Source organism: Oryctolagus cuniculus, chromosome 11, assembly GCF_964237555.1.
Source record: "Oryctolagus cuniculus chromosome 11, mOryCun1.1, whole genome shotgun sequence".
Classification (NCBI taxonomy): domain Eukaryota; kingdom Metazoa; phylum Chordata; class Mammalia; order Lagomorpha; family Leporidae; genus Oryctolagus; species Oryctolagus cuniculus.
In genome coordinates this window covers 114,336,221-114,353,414 of record NC_091442.1, presented here as the reverse complement: position 1 = coordinate 114,353,414, position 17,194 = coordinate 114,336,221, and the positions used below count along the sequence as shown (strand labels likewise).

The following is a 17,194-nucleotide window of genomic DNA, read 5'->3' as shown; positions in this document are numbered from 1 at the left end:
TCTGGGCGAGGAGGGTATGAGCCCCGGGGTGGGCTTTGCACTACAGGGCGCCCTTGGCTGTGGGCCGTGTGCTGCCCCCAGGTGCCCGCAGCTGGGCGGGCCGTGCAGGCTGCTGTCGGTTAAGAACAGGGCAGGCCTGGCTTGGGGGACTGCTGGGCGGCTCCTGGGGCCAGGGCGTCCGCAGAGCCCTCCCTGTGCCTGCCTGCCTCCTTCCACTGAGCCGCGGCTGATGGACGGGCCAGATCAGCTTGTGGGGCGGGAACGCAGCGGACCTGGGCAGGAGGCTTCGTGGGGCCCCAGCAGCGCAGAGAGCCACGCGTGCACTGCCGTCCTGCACACAGGCGAGGAAACTGAGGCCCACAGACGGAGGCGCTGACTCGCCGGGGCCACGCTGAGCCCGCCTACGAGGCTCCCGCAGTAGCCGGCATCGCAGGGAGCCGGCCACAAGCCCTTCCTCGGGCCTGGCAAGCCGGGGCGAGGTCGCTGCGCTCGGCCCTGGCTGCCGGGGACGTTGTGTTCTGGCCCAGCTCGCTGAGTAAGGTGGCAGCATAATGAGGCCGCGGCCTGGCTGTCTGCTGCATTGCCGGGCGCACAGTAGGTGTGCAGAATGCGGGAGGCGTGTGGCCATGGGTGTGTGGCTGATTGAGCTGCGAGCAGGCTCCCCGGCCCCAGGCGCACGACACAGGGGCAGCTGTGGCAGGCTCGGTCCTTGCAGGATGTCACAGAGCTGGGAGCGGGTACTGAGGCAGCGAGGGGCAGAAGCCAGCGTCCCCCGAGAGCCGGAGCAGCTGGCACGGGGGCCTGAGACTAATGAGACGTGATTGAATGGGGGTGCACGAACACCCGGCTCCGCGGGTGAGACCTAAACAGAGACTGCCCAGGGCTGCCCAGGGCCGTTCGGCGGGGGTCGGGGCTGCCGTGTGTGTGAAGGGACCCCGGGCTAGGACAAAGGGAGGACACAGCGCTGGCACGGCCCTGACAGAAGCCGGGAGCCAGACTGAGGGAGGCAGGGGCCAGGGGCCAGTCCCTGCTCTCCCGCGTGTGCTGCGGGTTCCAGGTGACACCCTCCAGGGGGCCCTGGACAGCAAGCATGATCCAGGGTGGCCGGACCTGGGTGGGGGCGGGCAGGTGGCCGGCGTGGGGCTCTCAGCTTGGAGAAATCAAGTGGCGACAGCTTGGCAGGTGTCGGGGGGCCTTGTCCTCAGTGGCTGCAGGCTGCAGGCTGGGACCAGTGACCAGGGGGACGAGGGGGTTTGGCTTCGTGGAGCAAGGGGGGTTTCTGACAGTCCGAGCAGTTCTGCAAGAGAATAGCAGCTTCTGCTGGGGCTGAGAGCCTTGTCCCCGGAGGTGTGCACGTGACGCGGAGTCGCTCTCCGGGGATCCTGGGAAGCCGGGTGGCTCCAGGGGCTCTGGCATAGGTTCCCGGCTGTGCCGTCTTGGGCGGATCGGCCTCAGCGTTCTCATCTATAAAGTGTGCTGAATTACACCAGGTGCTCAGGGTTAGAAGATTCTGGAAGCAGAAGATGCCAGGTGAGCCGTTGGCTAAGGATACGGAAGCCCAGAGGTGCATCAGTTGCCCCTGGTGTCCCACAGCCCAGCCTTCAATCCCGGGACCTAATTGCACCTGAAACCCAAAACCTGTAACTTCCCAAGTGCTAGTTCAAGGACGCAACTATGATGACCCATTTTACAGATGAGGCATTGAGGCCCAGAACAGCCTGCTCGCGATAGCCGTGTGAGGTAGAGGCAGCGGCAGCAGCTGGTCGGTGTCCCTCGTTGGGCGGGCAGGCTCTCTCTCAAGAGTGGAGCAGAGGCAGCCCGCCTCTGGCCCCCGGCCTGCTGCAGGGCGAGCGGCAGCGCCCGCCCTGAGGGTTCTGGCTGGGCCCCAGGAGTCCTGGACACGGGCAGTGACAATGGCACCTCGGGGAGTCTTGGCCAGCCCGGCTCAGAGAGGAGCCCGTGCCAGGGCTTATCAGCTGCTACAAATGAGATTTCCCTGGCTGAGCTTCCGGGCCCTGCTCCTGGGAGGCGCGCGCACCTGCTGCACCACCCCCAGCCTGTTCTCATGAGCCTGCGGCTGGCCAGGTCCCCGCAGGAGTGGGGCTTCCCGCCCTGACTGGCTCCACTGTGTCCTGGCGGCACTCACGTGGCGGCAGGGGGAGACACCGAGGCAGAGAGCGGGCCTCCAGCACAGCTGAGGTCTCAGAGCTAGTCAGCCCTTGTCCCTGGTGCTGACCCCCGCCGCCTGCCCCCACTCTGCCTGACTTCAGCCAGGCTGCCCTCCTCCTGCCCAGCCCAGGGAGGAGGCCGAGGCAGCCGCCCGGGACCCTCAGAGCCTTCCCTCCCACATTCCCTCGGTGGCTGCCACTTGCAGGCCGGCCAAGGGAGGGCCCCGGGGCGCGTGCCCGGTATCTGGGCTTGGCCAGCCAGGGAGCTCTCACCACAGGACCGTGAACTCCCGCAGGGGGCTTCGGGGTTGCTGGATCGGGCCCTGTTGCTTCCACCGCGGGTGCCAGACTTGGCCTGCTCCCAGCCCTGAGCGTGTCCCCTTCCCTGTCCTGGCCCCGGTCCCCCCAGGGGCACAGGGATGGGGCCAAGCAGGGGTTCCTCATCTTCCCAGCATGGGGCTCTCAGAGCCGGAGCCCACGCAACAGCCCAGGAGCAGGTGGCCCCTGGGCAGGAGGACAGAGCTGGGGCAGCTGTGGCCATGAGTGCGGCCCCTGCGCGCGCTCTGCCTCCTGTTGGTCTTGCTAGATCTTTGTCCCCTGCTCCGTCCAGCGATGGCCCCGGGAGTCCTCTCTCCTGTGTGTCACTGGCCAGACAGGCGCCCCTGCACGATTCCTCCCTGGCGTGCTGCTCCCGTGCCTTCTCCCCCCTGGCGGTGGGGGTGGGGGGTTCCACCGGGCCAGGGTGACAGGGGCGCTGCTTTCCACCGTCCGCCCTCCACCTGCTTCCCTGCATGGCCGCTGCGAGGAGGGTTTTAGTGCCCCTGGGGCCTGGGCAGGAAAGGCCGCGGGTCCTGCTGCTCCCCTACTCCTGAGTTGGCTCAGCCAGGCCCGGTGTCGCCTGTCTCCCCGGCTCATGGTGGTGGTGGGAGGTGGGCAGCGTGGGGCGCAGGTCCGGGTCCCCTTCACCCCGGCTCTGTCATCCACCTTGCTCCATGGGGTCCTCCAGGGCTGCCAGCCCCTCTGCCATGAGCATCCTCTCTCCCTCCCCGCTCGGCCGCCTCCGCCTCTCTGCCTTTCTCTCATTCTCAGTCCTCGCCTCCTCCCTGCGGCCCCCCTTCCTCGCCTTGTTTCCCTCCTCCTCCCATGCGGGGTGTGGGGCTGGGATCTGCTCCCCCGACTAGTGTGTGTGCGTGTGTATGTGTGGGCACGTGCGTGTGCAGGGCCATCCTCCTGGGAGGATGTGACCTTCAGGAGCCGTGACCTTGCCTGTGTGACCCCCAGACCTGAGCGAACACGCTGGCACCCCTGCGCCTGGCCCACCTGCACCTTGAGTGGGTGAGCAGCTGGGCTGGGGGCCAAGTGCTGCTGTCAGCGCCTTCGTGGCCTCCCTGCCCCCACCCCCCGGCTGCGTCAGGCCTCGACGGGTGGCGGGCAGGCAGCCCAGGGACGGGGACAGGGCGGCTGACGCACATGGGACAGGCTGACGGGGGCCTCCTCCGCCCTCTGTCTGAGTCACGGGCAGGGTGGGGGCTGGGCCCTGGCCTAAGCTGTCCTGGGGACCAGAAGGAGCAGGAGAGGGCCACGGGCAGGTCACCTTGAGGGCTCTAGGCGGGGAAGGGAGGGGTGGGGGCAGAGCCAGCTGCTTCGAAGCCTTGGCCCCTTCTCCTGCGCCCTCCCTCCAGCCTCTTCCTGGGCCAGCCTTGCTCTCCATGACTCCCTTGTTGGACGGCCCCCGCCCCCATCCCGGGTCTGCTTGACCAGGTGCAGATTTGAGCAACTCAGGTGTGGGTAGAGGGGGAGAGAGGGGGGCGTGTGCGTGCGTGCATGTGTGTGTGGCTACAGCTGTGCATGGGGGCGCACGGGCGTGTTTGGCGTGCACACCAGTGTTTGCCTGTCATGGACGCCTCCCCCCCCCCTTGCCACACTGGAGCACGTCTTCCTATAACCAGCCACGCGTGCACGCGCGCTGTGCACACGCACCCGGTCTGCTCGCACACGTCAGCAGCACCCCTGCATCGCCTCTCGGAGCCAGCCGCACACCTGCGCGTGCACCTGCATACCAATGAGGTCCCCAGACACTGCCAGACCGAGCAGGAGGGGGAGGAGGAGGAGGAGGAGGAGGAGGAGAAGGAGGAGGGACCGCGCTTGGGAGCCGGTGGGGGGCCCTGGGACGGGCTGGCTCACAGATCCCTGAGGCGCTGCTGTCTTCGGAAGGGGAAACTGAGGCCCAGGGCAGGGTAAGGACCGGCCTGGGCTGCCCGCGGGAGGGCTCAGTGGCCACACCAGACGGGAAGCCCAGTTCTCTGCCAGCCTTGAGAATTGTGCGGGGCACAGCCAAGGACGCGCCCGCTGTCTGCTGGCCGGGCAGCCCCCACGCTGGGCCTGCAGGGGCTGGGGAGGTGCGAGGCTGGCCTCCCAGGTCCCAGTCCTCACAGCCTCTGACGCAGCATCAGCCTGGAAGCCAGCCAGCCGTCTGCGCCCCTGTGCACCTGCCGCCGCCTCAGCGGAAACGCCTGCCCCGACTGCTTTTGGGATTCTGTCCCCACCCCGCCTCCCTGCCCTCTGTCCCAGCCCTCTGTGGCTCAGTGCTGTGAATTGGTTTTGCTTTGACGGCAAAGGTTACAGTTTTTTTTTTTTTAAAGCACTCTGCTTCCTGGTGTTTCCCAGGTGGAGAGGCAGGCGGTGGAGGTGGCTGTGGCGGTCTCCAGCTTCCTTTGTCTAAACGTGTGTTTCTCTGGCCCGGTCTGCACACCCCTGGCCTTGCCGAGGGCAGAGGGAGGGAGAACTGAGCTGTTGGCGTAGACGAGAGGGCAGGTGGGAGCCGGAGCCAGGATCGGGCCACGGGTCTGTATGCAGTTTGCTGTGAGACCCAGGCAAGCCCCACCCTGTTCTGGGGCTCAGGTTCCCCACTTGGGAAGTGAGGGTTGATGCAGGTGGGGTGCAGACTGGGACCCCCGTGCTGCCTCCTCTGTAACTCTGAGCCCTGTGTCTGGGCAGTGTGTCCTCCATCAAATGGACTGGTCCCCGCTCTGCAATGTGGAAATCGACCCAAAGAGATGGTGCCACTTACCAGACTTGTTGGCAGGGGTGGGTGGGGCTGCAGGCCTCCTGGATCCTGGCTTGGGCTCTCCTGGTGCTGCGGGAGCCCTGATCCTGGCTCACGTGGTGCTGTGTGACCTGGGGCGAGTGCCTGTCCCTCTCTGGGCCTGTGACTCTCCAGCTGTGGAAGAGGACTCGGGGCTTCAGCCGTGTTGTTGCAGAGGCCGGAGGAGCCCTTCCGGGGTCAGGGTCCTTGGTGGAAGCCCACTGGGGAGGTGACGGCGGGAAGAGCCGGCTTCCCAGACCTTTGTATTCTGTCTCCCTGGACTCTGCCTGTCGGGTGAGCGCTCCCCACGCAGGAGACCCCGGCCTCCACGGCGTCCCCTGCTCGGGGGGACCCACAGCCGTGATGCTCTGCGCCCCTCCCCCCGGAAGCTGAGACAAGGGAATTATTTTTGGAACAAGAGCAGTTACACAACAAATGAATTATTTATCTTTGGGCATGAAAGAAAGGAGGCATCTTGCTGGGCGTGTTGCTGCTTCATCTGGACTTGGGGATGCCCACTTGGGTGCGTGGACATGTAGGGGCCTGCGTGTCGTGTGCACAGGTCACAGGTGTGTGCGTGTCTGTGTGTGTTTCTGTCCGAGTCTGTGCTAGGGAGCCCCGGCAGGTGAGGGTGGAGGCCGGTGCTCTGGGCACGTGTGTGTGCCCGTACGCACCTGTTCGTCCTGTCCACTGCCCACCTCTGCCTTCTCTGCCCACTGTCCTCGGACGCCGCCCTCCCCCTCTCCCCCTCCCCCTCCTCCCCTTCTTGCCAACCACCGGCCTCCCTTCTGTTTTGTGGCAGGGACCGCCCCCCCTCCACCCCAGGGTGTTTGCTGGCCCCCAGGCCTCCGGGAGGGGGTGTGGAGAAGACACCGGGGGCCTGCGCTGGCATGGAAGGGCTGCCCGGGCCTCGCGCTAATCTGTCGCCTCCTCTCCACGCTGCCTTCCAGGAACCAGGTGACAGATGGGTCCCTGCCTGCCTGCCCTCGTCTCTCTCGCGCCCTCTGCACTGCTGCACTCTAGCCTCCTGCAGGAATAGTTTCTGAAGTGCTGAGCCCGGACCCCAGGAGGAAGCAGCGGAGGAAGAGGAGGAGGAGGAGTGGAAATCAAGCCCAGAGACTCCGTGCGCCTTCCCGGCAGGAGGCGAGGAGCGACACTGCCAACCTGCCCGCCCTGTCCGTGGCCAGGCCCGACCTCTGCTCCTAGCACCCCCACAGGCACCTCCCCCAGCAGCCGGCACCGGCCGAGCCCACCTCGCCTGGGGCCCCCGTGCTGGGGGTCGCCCCCAAGATGGTGGCGGCCCCAGGGAGGACTGTGCTGCCAGCCCCCACCTCCGGCCGCTAGACAGCCGCCCCTTGCGCCCGCACCTCGGCCCCTTGCACCCGGCGGCGGCAGCCCGGCAGCCTTCGAAGGGCCCGAGGCCGGCGCCATGCTGCGCCTGGGGCTGTGCGCGGCGGCACTGCTGTGCGTGTGCCGGCCGGGCGGCGTGCGCGCCGACTGCTGGCTGATCGAGGGCGACAAGGGCTACGTGTGGCTGGCCATCTGCAGCCAGAACCAGCCGCCCTACGAGACCATCCCACAGCACATCAACAGCACCGTGCACGACCTGCGGCTCAACGAGAACAAGCTCAAAGCTGTACTCTACTCCTCGCTCAACCGCTTCGGGAACCTCACCGACCTCAACCTCACCAAGAACGAGATCTCCTACATTGAGGACGGCGCCTTCCTGGGCCAGTCCAGTCTGCAGGTGCTCCAGCTGGGCTACAACAGGCTGAGCAACCTGACCGAGGGCATGCTGCGGGGCATGAGCCGCCTGCAGTTCCTGTTCGTGCAGCACAACCTCATCGAGCTGGTGACGCCCGCCGCCTTCTCCGAGTGCCCTGGCCTCATCAGCATCGACCTGTCCTCCAACCGCCTCAGCCGCCTCGACGGCGCCACCTTCGCCAGCCTGGCCAGCCTCATGGTGTGCGAGCTGGCCGGCAACCCCTTCAACTGCGAGTGCGACCTGTTCGGCTTCCTGGCCTGGCTGGTGATCTTCAACAACGTCACCAAGAACTACGACCGCCTGCAGTGCGAGTCGCCGCGGGAGTTCGCCGGCTACCCGCTGCTCGTGCCCCGGCCCTACCACAGCCTCAACGCCATCACCGTGCTGCAGGCCAAGTGTCGCAACGGCTCGCTGCCCGCCCGGCCCGTGAGCCACCCCACGCCCTACTCCACCGACGCCCAGCGCGAGCCCGACGAGAACTCCGGCTTCAACCCCGACGAGATCCTCTCGGTGGAGCCACCCGCCTCGTCCACCACGGACGCGTCGGCCGGGCCCGCCATCAAGCTGCACGCCGTCACCTTCACCTCGGCCACCCTGGTGGTCACCATCCCCCACCCCTACAGCAAGATGTACGTCCTGGTGCAGTACAACAGCAGCTACTTCTCCGACGTCATGACGCTCAAGAACAAGAAGGAGATCGTGACGCTGGACAAGCTGCGCGCGCACACCGAGTACACCTTCTGCGTCACCTCCCTGCGCAACAGCCGCCGCTTCAACCACACCTGCCTGACCTTCACCACGCGGGACCCCGTCCCCGGCGACCTGGCGCCCAGCACCTCCACCACCACGCACTACATCATGACCATCCTGGGCTGCCTCTTCGGCATGGTCATTGTGCTGGGAGCCGTCTACTACTGCCTGCGCAAGCGGCGCCTGCAGGAGGAGAAGCACAAGGCCGTGAACGTCAAGAAGACCATCCTGGAGATGCGCTACGGCGCCGACGTGGACGCGGGCTCCATCGTGCACGCGGCGCAGAAGCTGGGTGAGCCGCCCGTGCTGCCCGTGGCCCGCATGGCCTCCATCCCCTCCATGATCGGCGAGAAGCTGCCCGCCGCCAAGGGGCTCGAGCCGGGGCTGGACACGCCCAAGGTGGCCACCAAGGGCAACTACATCGAGGTACGCACCGGCGCAGGTGGGGACGGCCTGGCCCGGCCCGAGGATGACCTCCCGGACCTGGAGAACGGCCAGGGCTCGGCCGCCGAGATCTCCACCATCGCCAAGGAGGTGGACAAGGTCAACCAGATCATCAACAACTGCATCGATGCCCTCAAACTGGACTCGGCTTCCTTCCTGGGGGGCGGCGGTGGTGGCGGTGCGGACCCCGAGCTGGCCTTCGAGTGCCAGTCCCTCCCGGCAGGGGGGGCTGCTGCCGCCGCTGCCGCCGCCGCCTCTGCCGCCGCCCCTGGGGCCCTGGAGCGGCCCAGCTTCCTCTCGCCTCCCTACAAGGAGGCCTCCCACCACCCGCTGCAGCGCCAGCTCAGCGCCGACGCCGCCGTGGCCCGCAAGACCTGCAGCGTGTCCTCCAGCGGCTCCATCAAGAGCGCCAAGGTCTTCAGCCTGGACGTGCCCGACCACCTGGCCGCCGCGGGGCTGGCCAAGGGCGACTCCAAGTACATCGAGAAGGGCAGCCCGCTCAACAGTCCGCTGGACCGGCTCCCGCTGGTGCCCGCGGGCAGCGGCGGCGGCGGTGGCGGCGGCGGGGGTGGGGGCATCCACCACCTGGCCGTGAAGCCGGCCTTCCACTGCAGTGAGCACCGGCACAGCTTCCCCGCCCTGTACTATGAGGAGGGCGCCGACAGCCTGAGCCAGCGCGTGTCCTTCCTCAAGCCGCTGGCCCGCTCCAAGCGAGACTCCACCTACTCGCAGCTCTCCCCCAGACACTACTACTCAGGGTACTCGTCCAGCCCCGAGTACTCGTCCGAGAGCACGCACAAGATCTGGGAGCGCTTCCGGCCCTACAAGAAGCACCATCGTGAGGAGGTGTACATGGCCGCCGGCCACGCCCTGCGCAAGAAGGTCCAGTTCGCCAAGGACGAGGACCTGCACGACATCCTGGATTACTGGAAGGGGGTCTCGGCCCAGCAGAAGCTGTGAGCCTCCCCTGCCCGGTGAGGTCGGAGGGGGCGGGCGGGCGGGCGGGAGACAGGCTCGGGCGACCGGGCGGGGCTGCCCAGGGGCCGAGGCCCAGGAGTGGACGCACACGCACACCCGCACGCACGCACCCACGCACACACACCTGACCACCACCTGACTGTGAACAAACCAACACCCGACAATAACGGACAGGAAAACAAAGACACATTTTCCTTAAAGTTTACAGACTGATACCGAAACCAGTCGTCTTTACTGTGCTGCCCAGGGACTCTGCCGGGCTGTGCGGGGCGGGGCGCGGGGTGCCGGGGGCGGGGCGGTGGGGGCAGGCCAGGCAGCCGAGAGAGGGGCTGGGGTCTGCGGGCCTGGAGCCGGGGCCAGGTTCAGGGGCAGAGGAGACTGGGCTAGAGGTGGACTGAAGGGGGACCCCTCCCCCCCAGACTGGGGCACAGGTCACTTGGAGACGTAGCACCTGATGGACGTGACATTGGAATCGCCTCCTTCCACTTTGTGGGTGGGGAAAACGAGGCCCAGAGAGAGGACGTGACGACCCCAGGGTCACGCAGCAGGTCAGTCTCGGTCCCCCAACTCCCCAGCCCTGAGCGGCTCCCCTGTGCCCCTGCCTTCCCCCTTCCTCCCCCCTCTCCCCCCCCGCCCCGCCTCCACCTCCCACCCTCCTGGAAGCTGTGGTCTCCTGGGACTGGGGACTTGGGAGTCAGGCAGGTGCTTTTCCTTTCTAGAAAGATCCATGGCTGTGCTCCCAGAGCGTGGAGCTGCGATTCGTGTCCCCGGGAGCGTCTCTGCCCCCGACGCCAGCACCTGGGAGGAGAAAGAGGGCCCCAGCAGGGAAGGAGCAGAGGCAGGGGGGCAGCTCACCAACCCCCCTCAAGTGTCTTCCACGTCACCCGGGGAGCTGCCTGTTGGCTGGGCTGTGGGCAGGCCGGCTCCCACGGCTTCTCAGGTGCAGGCCCCCACGCCCCTGTCCCCCGAGCTTCTCTGGGCTTCCGGGACCCCTCCCCACCCCAGAAGGGCAGCAGAGAGCGGGGATGCTGGGGGGCTGCGGGGAGGTGGCATGTAGCGGGGACTCCTGCCTGTCCCCGGCCTGGTGCCCCTTGTCAGTGGGATCCGGGGGAGGTGTCCGCCTGCCCGGCGGAAGGAGGGCTCCCCTTGCCCCCTCCTGGCTGCCTCTGCATCTCTGCCTCACCCCCTGTCCCCATGGCAACGCCACTCCCCCTTTCTGACCCCCCACCCAACATCGAACAAAGCACAAACAGTGAGGTGCCCCTCGTGCCCTGGGTGGGGGGCAGGAAGCGGGCTGGGTCGGTGGACCCCCTCCCCCAGCCAGCCTGTCGCCATGGCAACCCATGCCTGGCAGTTGGTGCCCAGAGCGCGGCGGTTGGGCTCTGGGGCTGTGAGTGTGGGCGGCAGCAGAGGGCAGGGTCCTGCTGCAGGGAGGAGAGGGGGCTTCCGGGGCTAGACCTGGGGGTCTCCAGCGGTCCAGTCAGGATTCTGAGGACCCAGAGTTGGGGCCCCTTCACTCCTGAGTGGCAGCCGGGGACAACGGCTCCAGGCCTTGTCCACCTGCCCCTCGGCTCCCCTGGACCCTGGCGGGAGCCCCCAGCTTCCTGCTTGTCACCCACATAGGCTGCTTGGGATGCGGGGGGTGGCTGGGGTGAGGGTGGGCCTGTGGTAGGACACAGACCCGTACCGCGGGGGCCCCCAGGGAAGCTCGTATCACCCCTAGGGGCAGGCCTCTCCTCAACGCCCAGCCAGGGGTGGCCCAACCCAGGGCTCGCTCTGCAGGTGACCTTGGCAATGACAGACTGTGCTGCTGGGGAGACGAGGGCATGCAGAGCAGCCCCCCGCCCCCGCCCCCCTCACACCCCATCGGCGAGCTGGGGGAGCGCGCGTGCGAGAGCAGACTCCCTGTTATATTTGCATGACGATTTCACTGTATTTTTCTGAGCAAACACCTGTCGTGTATGTACCAGTCTGTCCACACTCCCCGGCCCCGCCTCCCCAGATGCCTCTGTTGTGATCTGACGAGCAGCTCTTGAACCCGGGGAGGGGCCAGCTCTGCAAGGGACCCAAAACAGGTGCCACCCAACCCCGCCCTGCCCCACACCCACCTCCCCTGTCCCCTGCTCAGTCCTGTCCTCCCTCCTCCCTTCTTTTCCTCCCCCAGGCCAGGGAGGGTGGGCCCCCAGTGAGGTCCCTAGAGCTGACCTCTGAGCACAGGACACCGTAGGGGGCTCCTCGCTCCAGTTCCCCAGGGGTTCGTCTGGCGAGGCCAGCGGGGGCTTGGCTGTGCTGCCGAGCAGAGAGGCTAAGAGGGAGAGGCTTGGGACCTGAGGGAGGGAAGCGGGGTGGGCCCCAGGTGGGGTTCTCACAGAGGGGTTGCCCCCCACCCTCCACCCCCTGGGGCGCTTCCTCCTTGTCAGCCGCCATCTTGTCTGTGGGGAGGAGACCTTGAGAAACCGCAGGCTACTGGGGAGGCTTGGAGACCCAGGTCACCTCGGGTCCCCCACCTGAGCCAGACTCCCAGCCGCCCAGGCCAGGCCTCTCTGGAGCACACCCCACCTGGCGGCACGTGTCCATCTCTGTCCCGAGCAAAACATTCACGAGAGACAGAGGGAGTGCCATGTGGGAGGGTGGGTGCTGAGAGGAGGGAGGGGATGGGGGCGCAGAGGAGTGGGGTGATGGGGGTGAGCCGGCCGGAGGAGGAGGTGTGGGGGCTGCACCCGGGCTGTCTGGACCCCAAGGAGATCATGCCCAGCTTTGCTGTGCTCTCCGGCAGTTGCAGCTTTGAGCCGGGCAGGGCTGGGGTGGGGGAGGAAGCGAAGTCTCAGTGGACCCCACCTCAGCGCCCTGGGCTTCTCCTCTCCCCAGGAGGGGCTCCTCACCTTTGCAGCCCCCTAGGGCCCAGTGCCCAGGCCGGGGTGCCCGTGGCTAGGGTGAGAGGTGGCCAGGCCTGGGCTGCCCCAGAGAGGCACCTCGCTCTCCCAGGACCACCAACATCCCCCTGCCACACCCCTGCCCCAGGAAGTTTACCCTGGGAGAGACAGAGGCACGGGAAACCCCAGGTGGATAAACCCTTCGTGACGGGCAGAGGCCAGGAGGGCCAGGCAGAGCGACGCCAGCCTGAAGGGGTCAGAGGTCAGACACAGGACAGGGACTGCTCCGCGGGGTGGGGGTGGGGGTGGCTGGGGAGGCTGGGGCGTGCCCCTCAGAGGATGTGACGGGGGGGACAGCTGGAGAGGCTGCCTGTCCCCGAGGCGGCACCTCTGGCCACCCCACCGCCTGCCGCTGCCCGCTCCTGGCACTGAGGGGCCAGGGTTGGGGGTGGCCAGGCAGGGTCGGGGGTGGGAAGCCAGGGATGTCTGACGCCCCGCCCCCAGGCCCTGCCCCGCCCCAGGCCGAGGCCTTGCCCACTGAGGCCCGTGTAGAGGTCGGGGGTGGGGAGGGGGCGTGGCCTTGCTGCCCCCCTGCTCTTGCCTCAGACCAGGTCATGATGGCTCCGTCCCGCACCCTCCCACCTGTAAGACAGAACCAGGCTTTTCCCTGCTTTCCCTGGAGGCTGCCCCGCCCCCCGCCCCTGCGCCCATTTAAAAGTCACTTCCTGGGAGAGGAAGAGGGGGGTCCCAGGGGGAGGGGGAGGATCCGGGCCCTTTTCCTTCCCCTGCCCCTCTGCCGACAAGCACAGGGCTGGGGCAGGGGCTTGGGGGCCAGGGAGGGGTGGCCACACTTCCTCGCTCTCTCCCTGTCTGTCTGCCCCCTCCTGGGAGCCGCCAGCCCCCAGGGGCGCCGCGGCCTGGCACCTGGTTTGAGCCTTGCAGAGCTGGGCCGTGGCCCTGGCCCCTGACCCTGGGAACCCCAGCTGTGTATGGACCTTTCTTGGGGGGCCCTGAACCCTCTCCTTCTCTTCTTCTAGGGGGTGACCTGGTTTATTTTCTCTTCCCCATATCTGCCTCCCCCCCCCCCATTCCTGTTTTAAACTGAATGGCACGAAATTGTTTTCCTCAACTCGGAGATTCCTGTATGGAGAGAATCAATTTCTATATTTGCAATAAATTTCTTATTTAAAACAACGGGACCAAGGTCTGTGTTGAATGTCCTCCATCCCACCCCAGACTGGCCCCTGGCCCCCTCCGGGTCATGGGGTCACCCCTCCATGTCCCCTTCTCACGGGAGCCCCGTGCGTGGGACCGAAGAAGTCAGTGGTCTCTGAATCCATCCAAGGGGAAAAGGACTCTGGCAGACAGGGCGGCCAGCAGGAGGCCAGGGTCCCCGGGCGCTGCAGCACTGGGGCGCCAGCACCCCCCAGGTGGCAGGCAGAGGTCCTGAGGCCCAGCCCCAGACCTGGGGTCCCTCTGCCCTGTGGCTTCCGTCGCTCCGGGTTCAGCCCCCTGGGTGGCGGCGGACGGCTATGTGGGGGCACCTCAGGGCTTCAGCGGCTTCCCAGGAGCCAGGTTCTCCCAGGCCAGCCTCCTGCCCCTGCAGTGATGGGTCAGGTTCTTATGGAAACTGCCCCCTACCTCCTGGCACCCACTCCAGACCTGCCCCCCGCCGTCACCTACTGCCCTGCGCTCCACACCTGGGAGTCCCCTGCCCCTCCCCAGCAGTTGAGAGACACACACCTGGCCCCTCTGGCCCAGCCATGAGCTGTGGCACTGAGCACTGACTGCAGGCTGCACTGCCCAGACCTCAGCCCACGTGGAGCCCGGAGCCCAGTGCTCGGCCCCAGCTGCCTCCCATCCCCAGAGCCTGAGCATTCCTGCCCCCTTCTCAGACTCCTGTACTCCAACTAGGACAGACTCCTCCTCCAGGAAGGCTCCCGGCTTCAGCCTGGATTACTAGAGGGCTTCTTTGAGTGGAGCCCCTGGGACTGGGCTGGGGGAGCTGTGGCCCTGGGGGCTCTGGTGGCCCACAGGGCTGGACTTCCTGTTTCCTCTTGGGTCGGTGGGATTGTGGGGACTATCTGGGAAGGCCCGGGGCTTTGGGCACCCACCCCTTCTTCAGTGGATTTTTGGCTGGTACTCTGTCTCCAGCGAGTGTCCCCCCACATAGTGTGTGTTCCCCCACATAGTTGTGGCCTGGCCACGGCCTCTCCTTGTTCCCTCTGTGGTCCCCATGCAGCCCCGGTTCTTCCTGCCTGAGGGAACTCCCAGAACGAGCTGGCGCCCTGGGAGGAGGTGGAGGGAGGGACGTGTGTGTGTATACCAAGCGGGGGCAGTGACCAGGCTGTCACAGGCCTTGCAGCTCCAGCCGCCCTGCTCCACGGTCCACCCGTGACGCTCTGCCACATGTCACTCCAGCAGCTCCCAGGCCGGAAGGACTCACCTGACCCCGGGAGACGGAGGTGTGAGACTGGCTGGGCCAAGTCTGAGTCCATGCCCTCGCCTGCCCAGGACCCCGCCTCCCTGGGGGAGGGAGACCTGCAGGTGCCGGGGGTGTGGGGACGGCTGGCTTTGCCTCTGATGCACTTACTGGCTTCCATCACATTGAAGGTTAACCATGAACTCAGATCCACTAAGCTACCAATGCAAAGCCCTCACCTTGTAGGTTTCACAAAAACAAGGGGAAAGTCCTTCCATTCATAATGTAGCCAGTCTGTTCATAATGTAGCCAGTCCATTCAGAAATGTAGCCAGTCGGACTTGCGGCGGGAACAGGGGCTCTGGGCTCAGGCTGATGCTGGTTGCGAACGTGATGAAGGCCATTGCTAACCGGCCTGGGCTTCACCCGCAGGTGCCGTGTGTTTGCTTTCCTTTTTGAATGCTCCATTGATTTGCAGAGTTTCAACAAAGAGCCCCAAACCCAGCAACGCTGAAGCCGGGTCCCCGCAGACACGGGTGGCCCAACCAGTGTGCCCAGCTTGCATTGCAGGGCGGGTGGGTCACGCACGGCGGGGGTGGGGGGCAGGGCACATGGCCCACCTCAGGCAGGACCCCGTTTACACTTCCTGCGTGCTGCCCTCCTGTTGGGGGCGCTGCTGTCTCAATCCGGGCTGCAGGGGCAGCTGCTTCTGCCTCCTCCAGGGGTCCATGGCCCCCTCCCCAACTGGCTGACAGGAGCCTCTGTAACCCAGACATGTTTTCTCCCTGGGGCTTCTCAGGCCCCCACGGAGAAGGCCCCCAGCCCCCCGGGGGCGTGGCCCCCAGCTTCCCTGCGTGCTGCCAGGCCTCGGTCTGCAGGTGCTCCCTGGTCCCTGTTTCTCGGGCTGGCCTGGCAGCCGGCCACGTGGGCAGGCACTTCCTCCTCGTGTAGTTCTTCAGCTCAAGCCCGTCTTTCAGCCCCCGCCCCGCCCTCTTCTCAGCAACAGGGCCACCTTCTCCTCCAGAAATGCCCGTAGGAGGGGCCTCAGGCCTGGGGCGGCTCTGGGGAGTCTGGATCGCAGGTGGATCCAGACTCTGAGGGCAGGGCCCTGGGCACCTCAGCCCCAGGTCCAGCTTCTCCCAGGCTGGCCGCCTCCTGTGTTGGTGGGTCAAGTTTTTGTGGGACTCCCTGCCCTCCCCAGGCCTGCTCCAGGCCTGGCCTGAGGACCCTGTCCTGGCCCCCTGCTGCCTGCTGCCCTGCGCTCCACACCTGGGAGCCCCCTGCCCCTCCCCAGCAGTTGAGAGACGCACACCTGGCCCCTCTGGCCCAGCTGCGAAGCTGGAGCACCGAGCACTGACTGCAGGCTGCACTGCCCAAACTCAGCTCACACGGAGCCCAGAGCTCGGCCCCAGCTGCCTCCCGTCCCCTGATCCCTCTTGTACCTTTCTCAGACTCTTGTACTCCAACTAGGACAGACTCCTCCTCCAGGAAGGCTCCCGGCTTCAGCCTGGATTGCTGGAAGGCTGCTTTAAGTGGCCCCTTGAGGACTGAGATGCCACTCAATGAGTGACGTCACACCATGGCTTTCAGCAGTTCGGGGCCTGGGTCAGTGGGAGCTGGCCCTGGCCTGGGCTGTGCTTCCTGCTCCCTTCTGCATCCGCGAGGGTCAGCTGCACTGTGGAGGCATCTGGGAAGGCCCCTCCCCTCCCTCTGGTGAGCCCCGGCTGGTCCTCTGTCCCCTGCAAGTGTCCTGAAGAGCCACAGGACAGCCCAGCCACCTGCCGCCTCCCCCCCTCTATTTCCTGCATGTCCCCAGGCAGCCCCAGTCTTCCTGCCCAGCGCCCTTGCCCCTGGGCTGCGCTGGTGCTAGGCCTGCCTGGGGCATGGGGCCCCCTTCCCAGCTGCTTTCTGTCCCCCCTTGCTCGGGGTCTCCACCCTGCTTGCCGCCAGCGCCGTGGGGCTCGGAGCCCCGCTCTGAGCCTGAGCTTGCTCTCTGCAGTTCTCCTGGCTTGTGGGCGCTCTGTACCGTGAGCAGAGAGCTCAGGTGCCTGGTGTTTGTCGCCTGGGTGCTGTCCTGTCTCTACAGCTGTGGGTCACCCTCTGGGCCCTGCCGCCTCCGCTGGCTCGAGGTCCCCTGCTCATACCCCAGTTCAGGCCCCCACCTCTCAGTGGGCTTTTCTGCCCTGGCAGCCACTCCAGTCTGGAGACACCCACACGAGGGCCAGGCGCCGCCACTCCGACCTAAGCCGGGGGCCCCTTCTCCTTCCCTAGGCCTGGGAGCCCCTGCCTGCTGTCCCCTGCCCTCAGTGCAATGCCTCTCCTAGGCCCTCCCCCCACTCCCTCCCTGGGTCTCTAACGTAGCCACCACACCTGCACCTCTGGCCCTCGTGGGTGGGGCACGTGTGAAGGAGCTCCCCAGTGCCCGAGGCAGAAGCAGGAAACCGTAGCTTCTTGAGGTCTCCCCTGCCCCTCCCCTCCCCCTTTCCTGCCCAGCCCCCCTATCGGGCTCATGGCCTGTGCCCCATTTCCTCGGCACAAGCCCTGTGAATTTAGAAACTTCCATCTGGGGGCTGGCACCTTGGCTCACTAGGCTAATCCTCCGCCTTGCGGTGCCGGCACACCGGGTTCTAGTCCCGGTCAGGGCGCTGGATTCTGTCCCTCTTCCAGGCCAGCTCTCTGCTGTGGCCAGGGAGTGCAGTGGAGGATGGCC

General features: G+C 66.6%; 1 protein-coding gene across 11 annotated transcripts in view; it reads left to right on the top strand.

The window, feature by feature from the left end:
• Positions 1-13,262, top strand: part of ELFN2 (extracellular leucine rich repeat and fibronectin type III domain containing 2) — a 46,738-nt gene extending 33,476 nt beyond the window's left edge. For 8 of the 11 annotated variants that reach the window (XM_070052900.1, XM_070052901.1, XM_070052903.1 and 5 more), the window contains 2 exons: positions 6,204-9,168; positions 9,610-13,262. In XM_070052900.1, the coding sequence (XP_069909001.1) occupies positions 6,683-9,168; positions 9,610-10,813 (3,690 nt within the window). In that variant the 5' untranslated portion in view covers positions 6,204-6,682 and the 3' untranslated portion in view covers positions 10,814-13,262. Of the gene's footprint in view, positions 1-6,203; positions 9,192-9,609 lie in introns of all 11 variants that reach the window. The other 3 variants (XM_070052905.1, XM_070052906.1, XM_070052907.1) reach the window with 3 other exon arrangements.
• Positions 13,263-17,194: the final 3,932 nt, after the last annotated feature.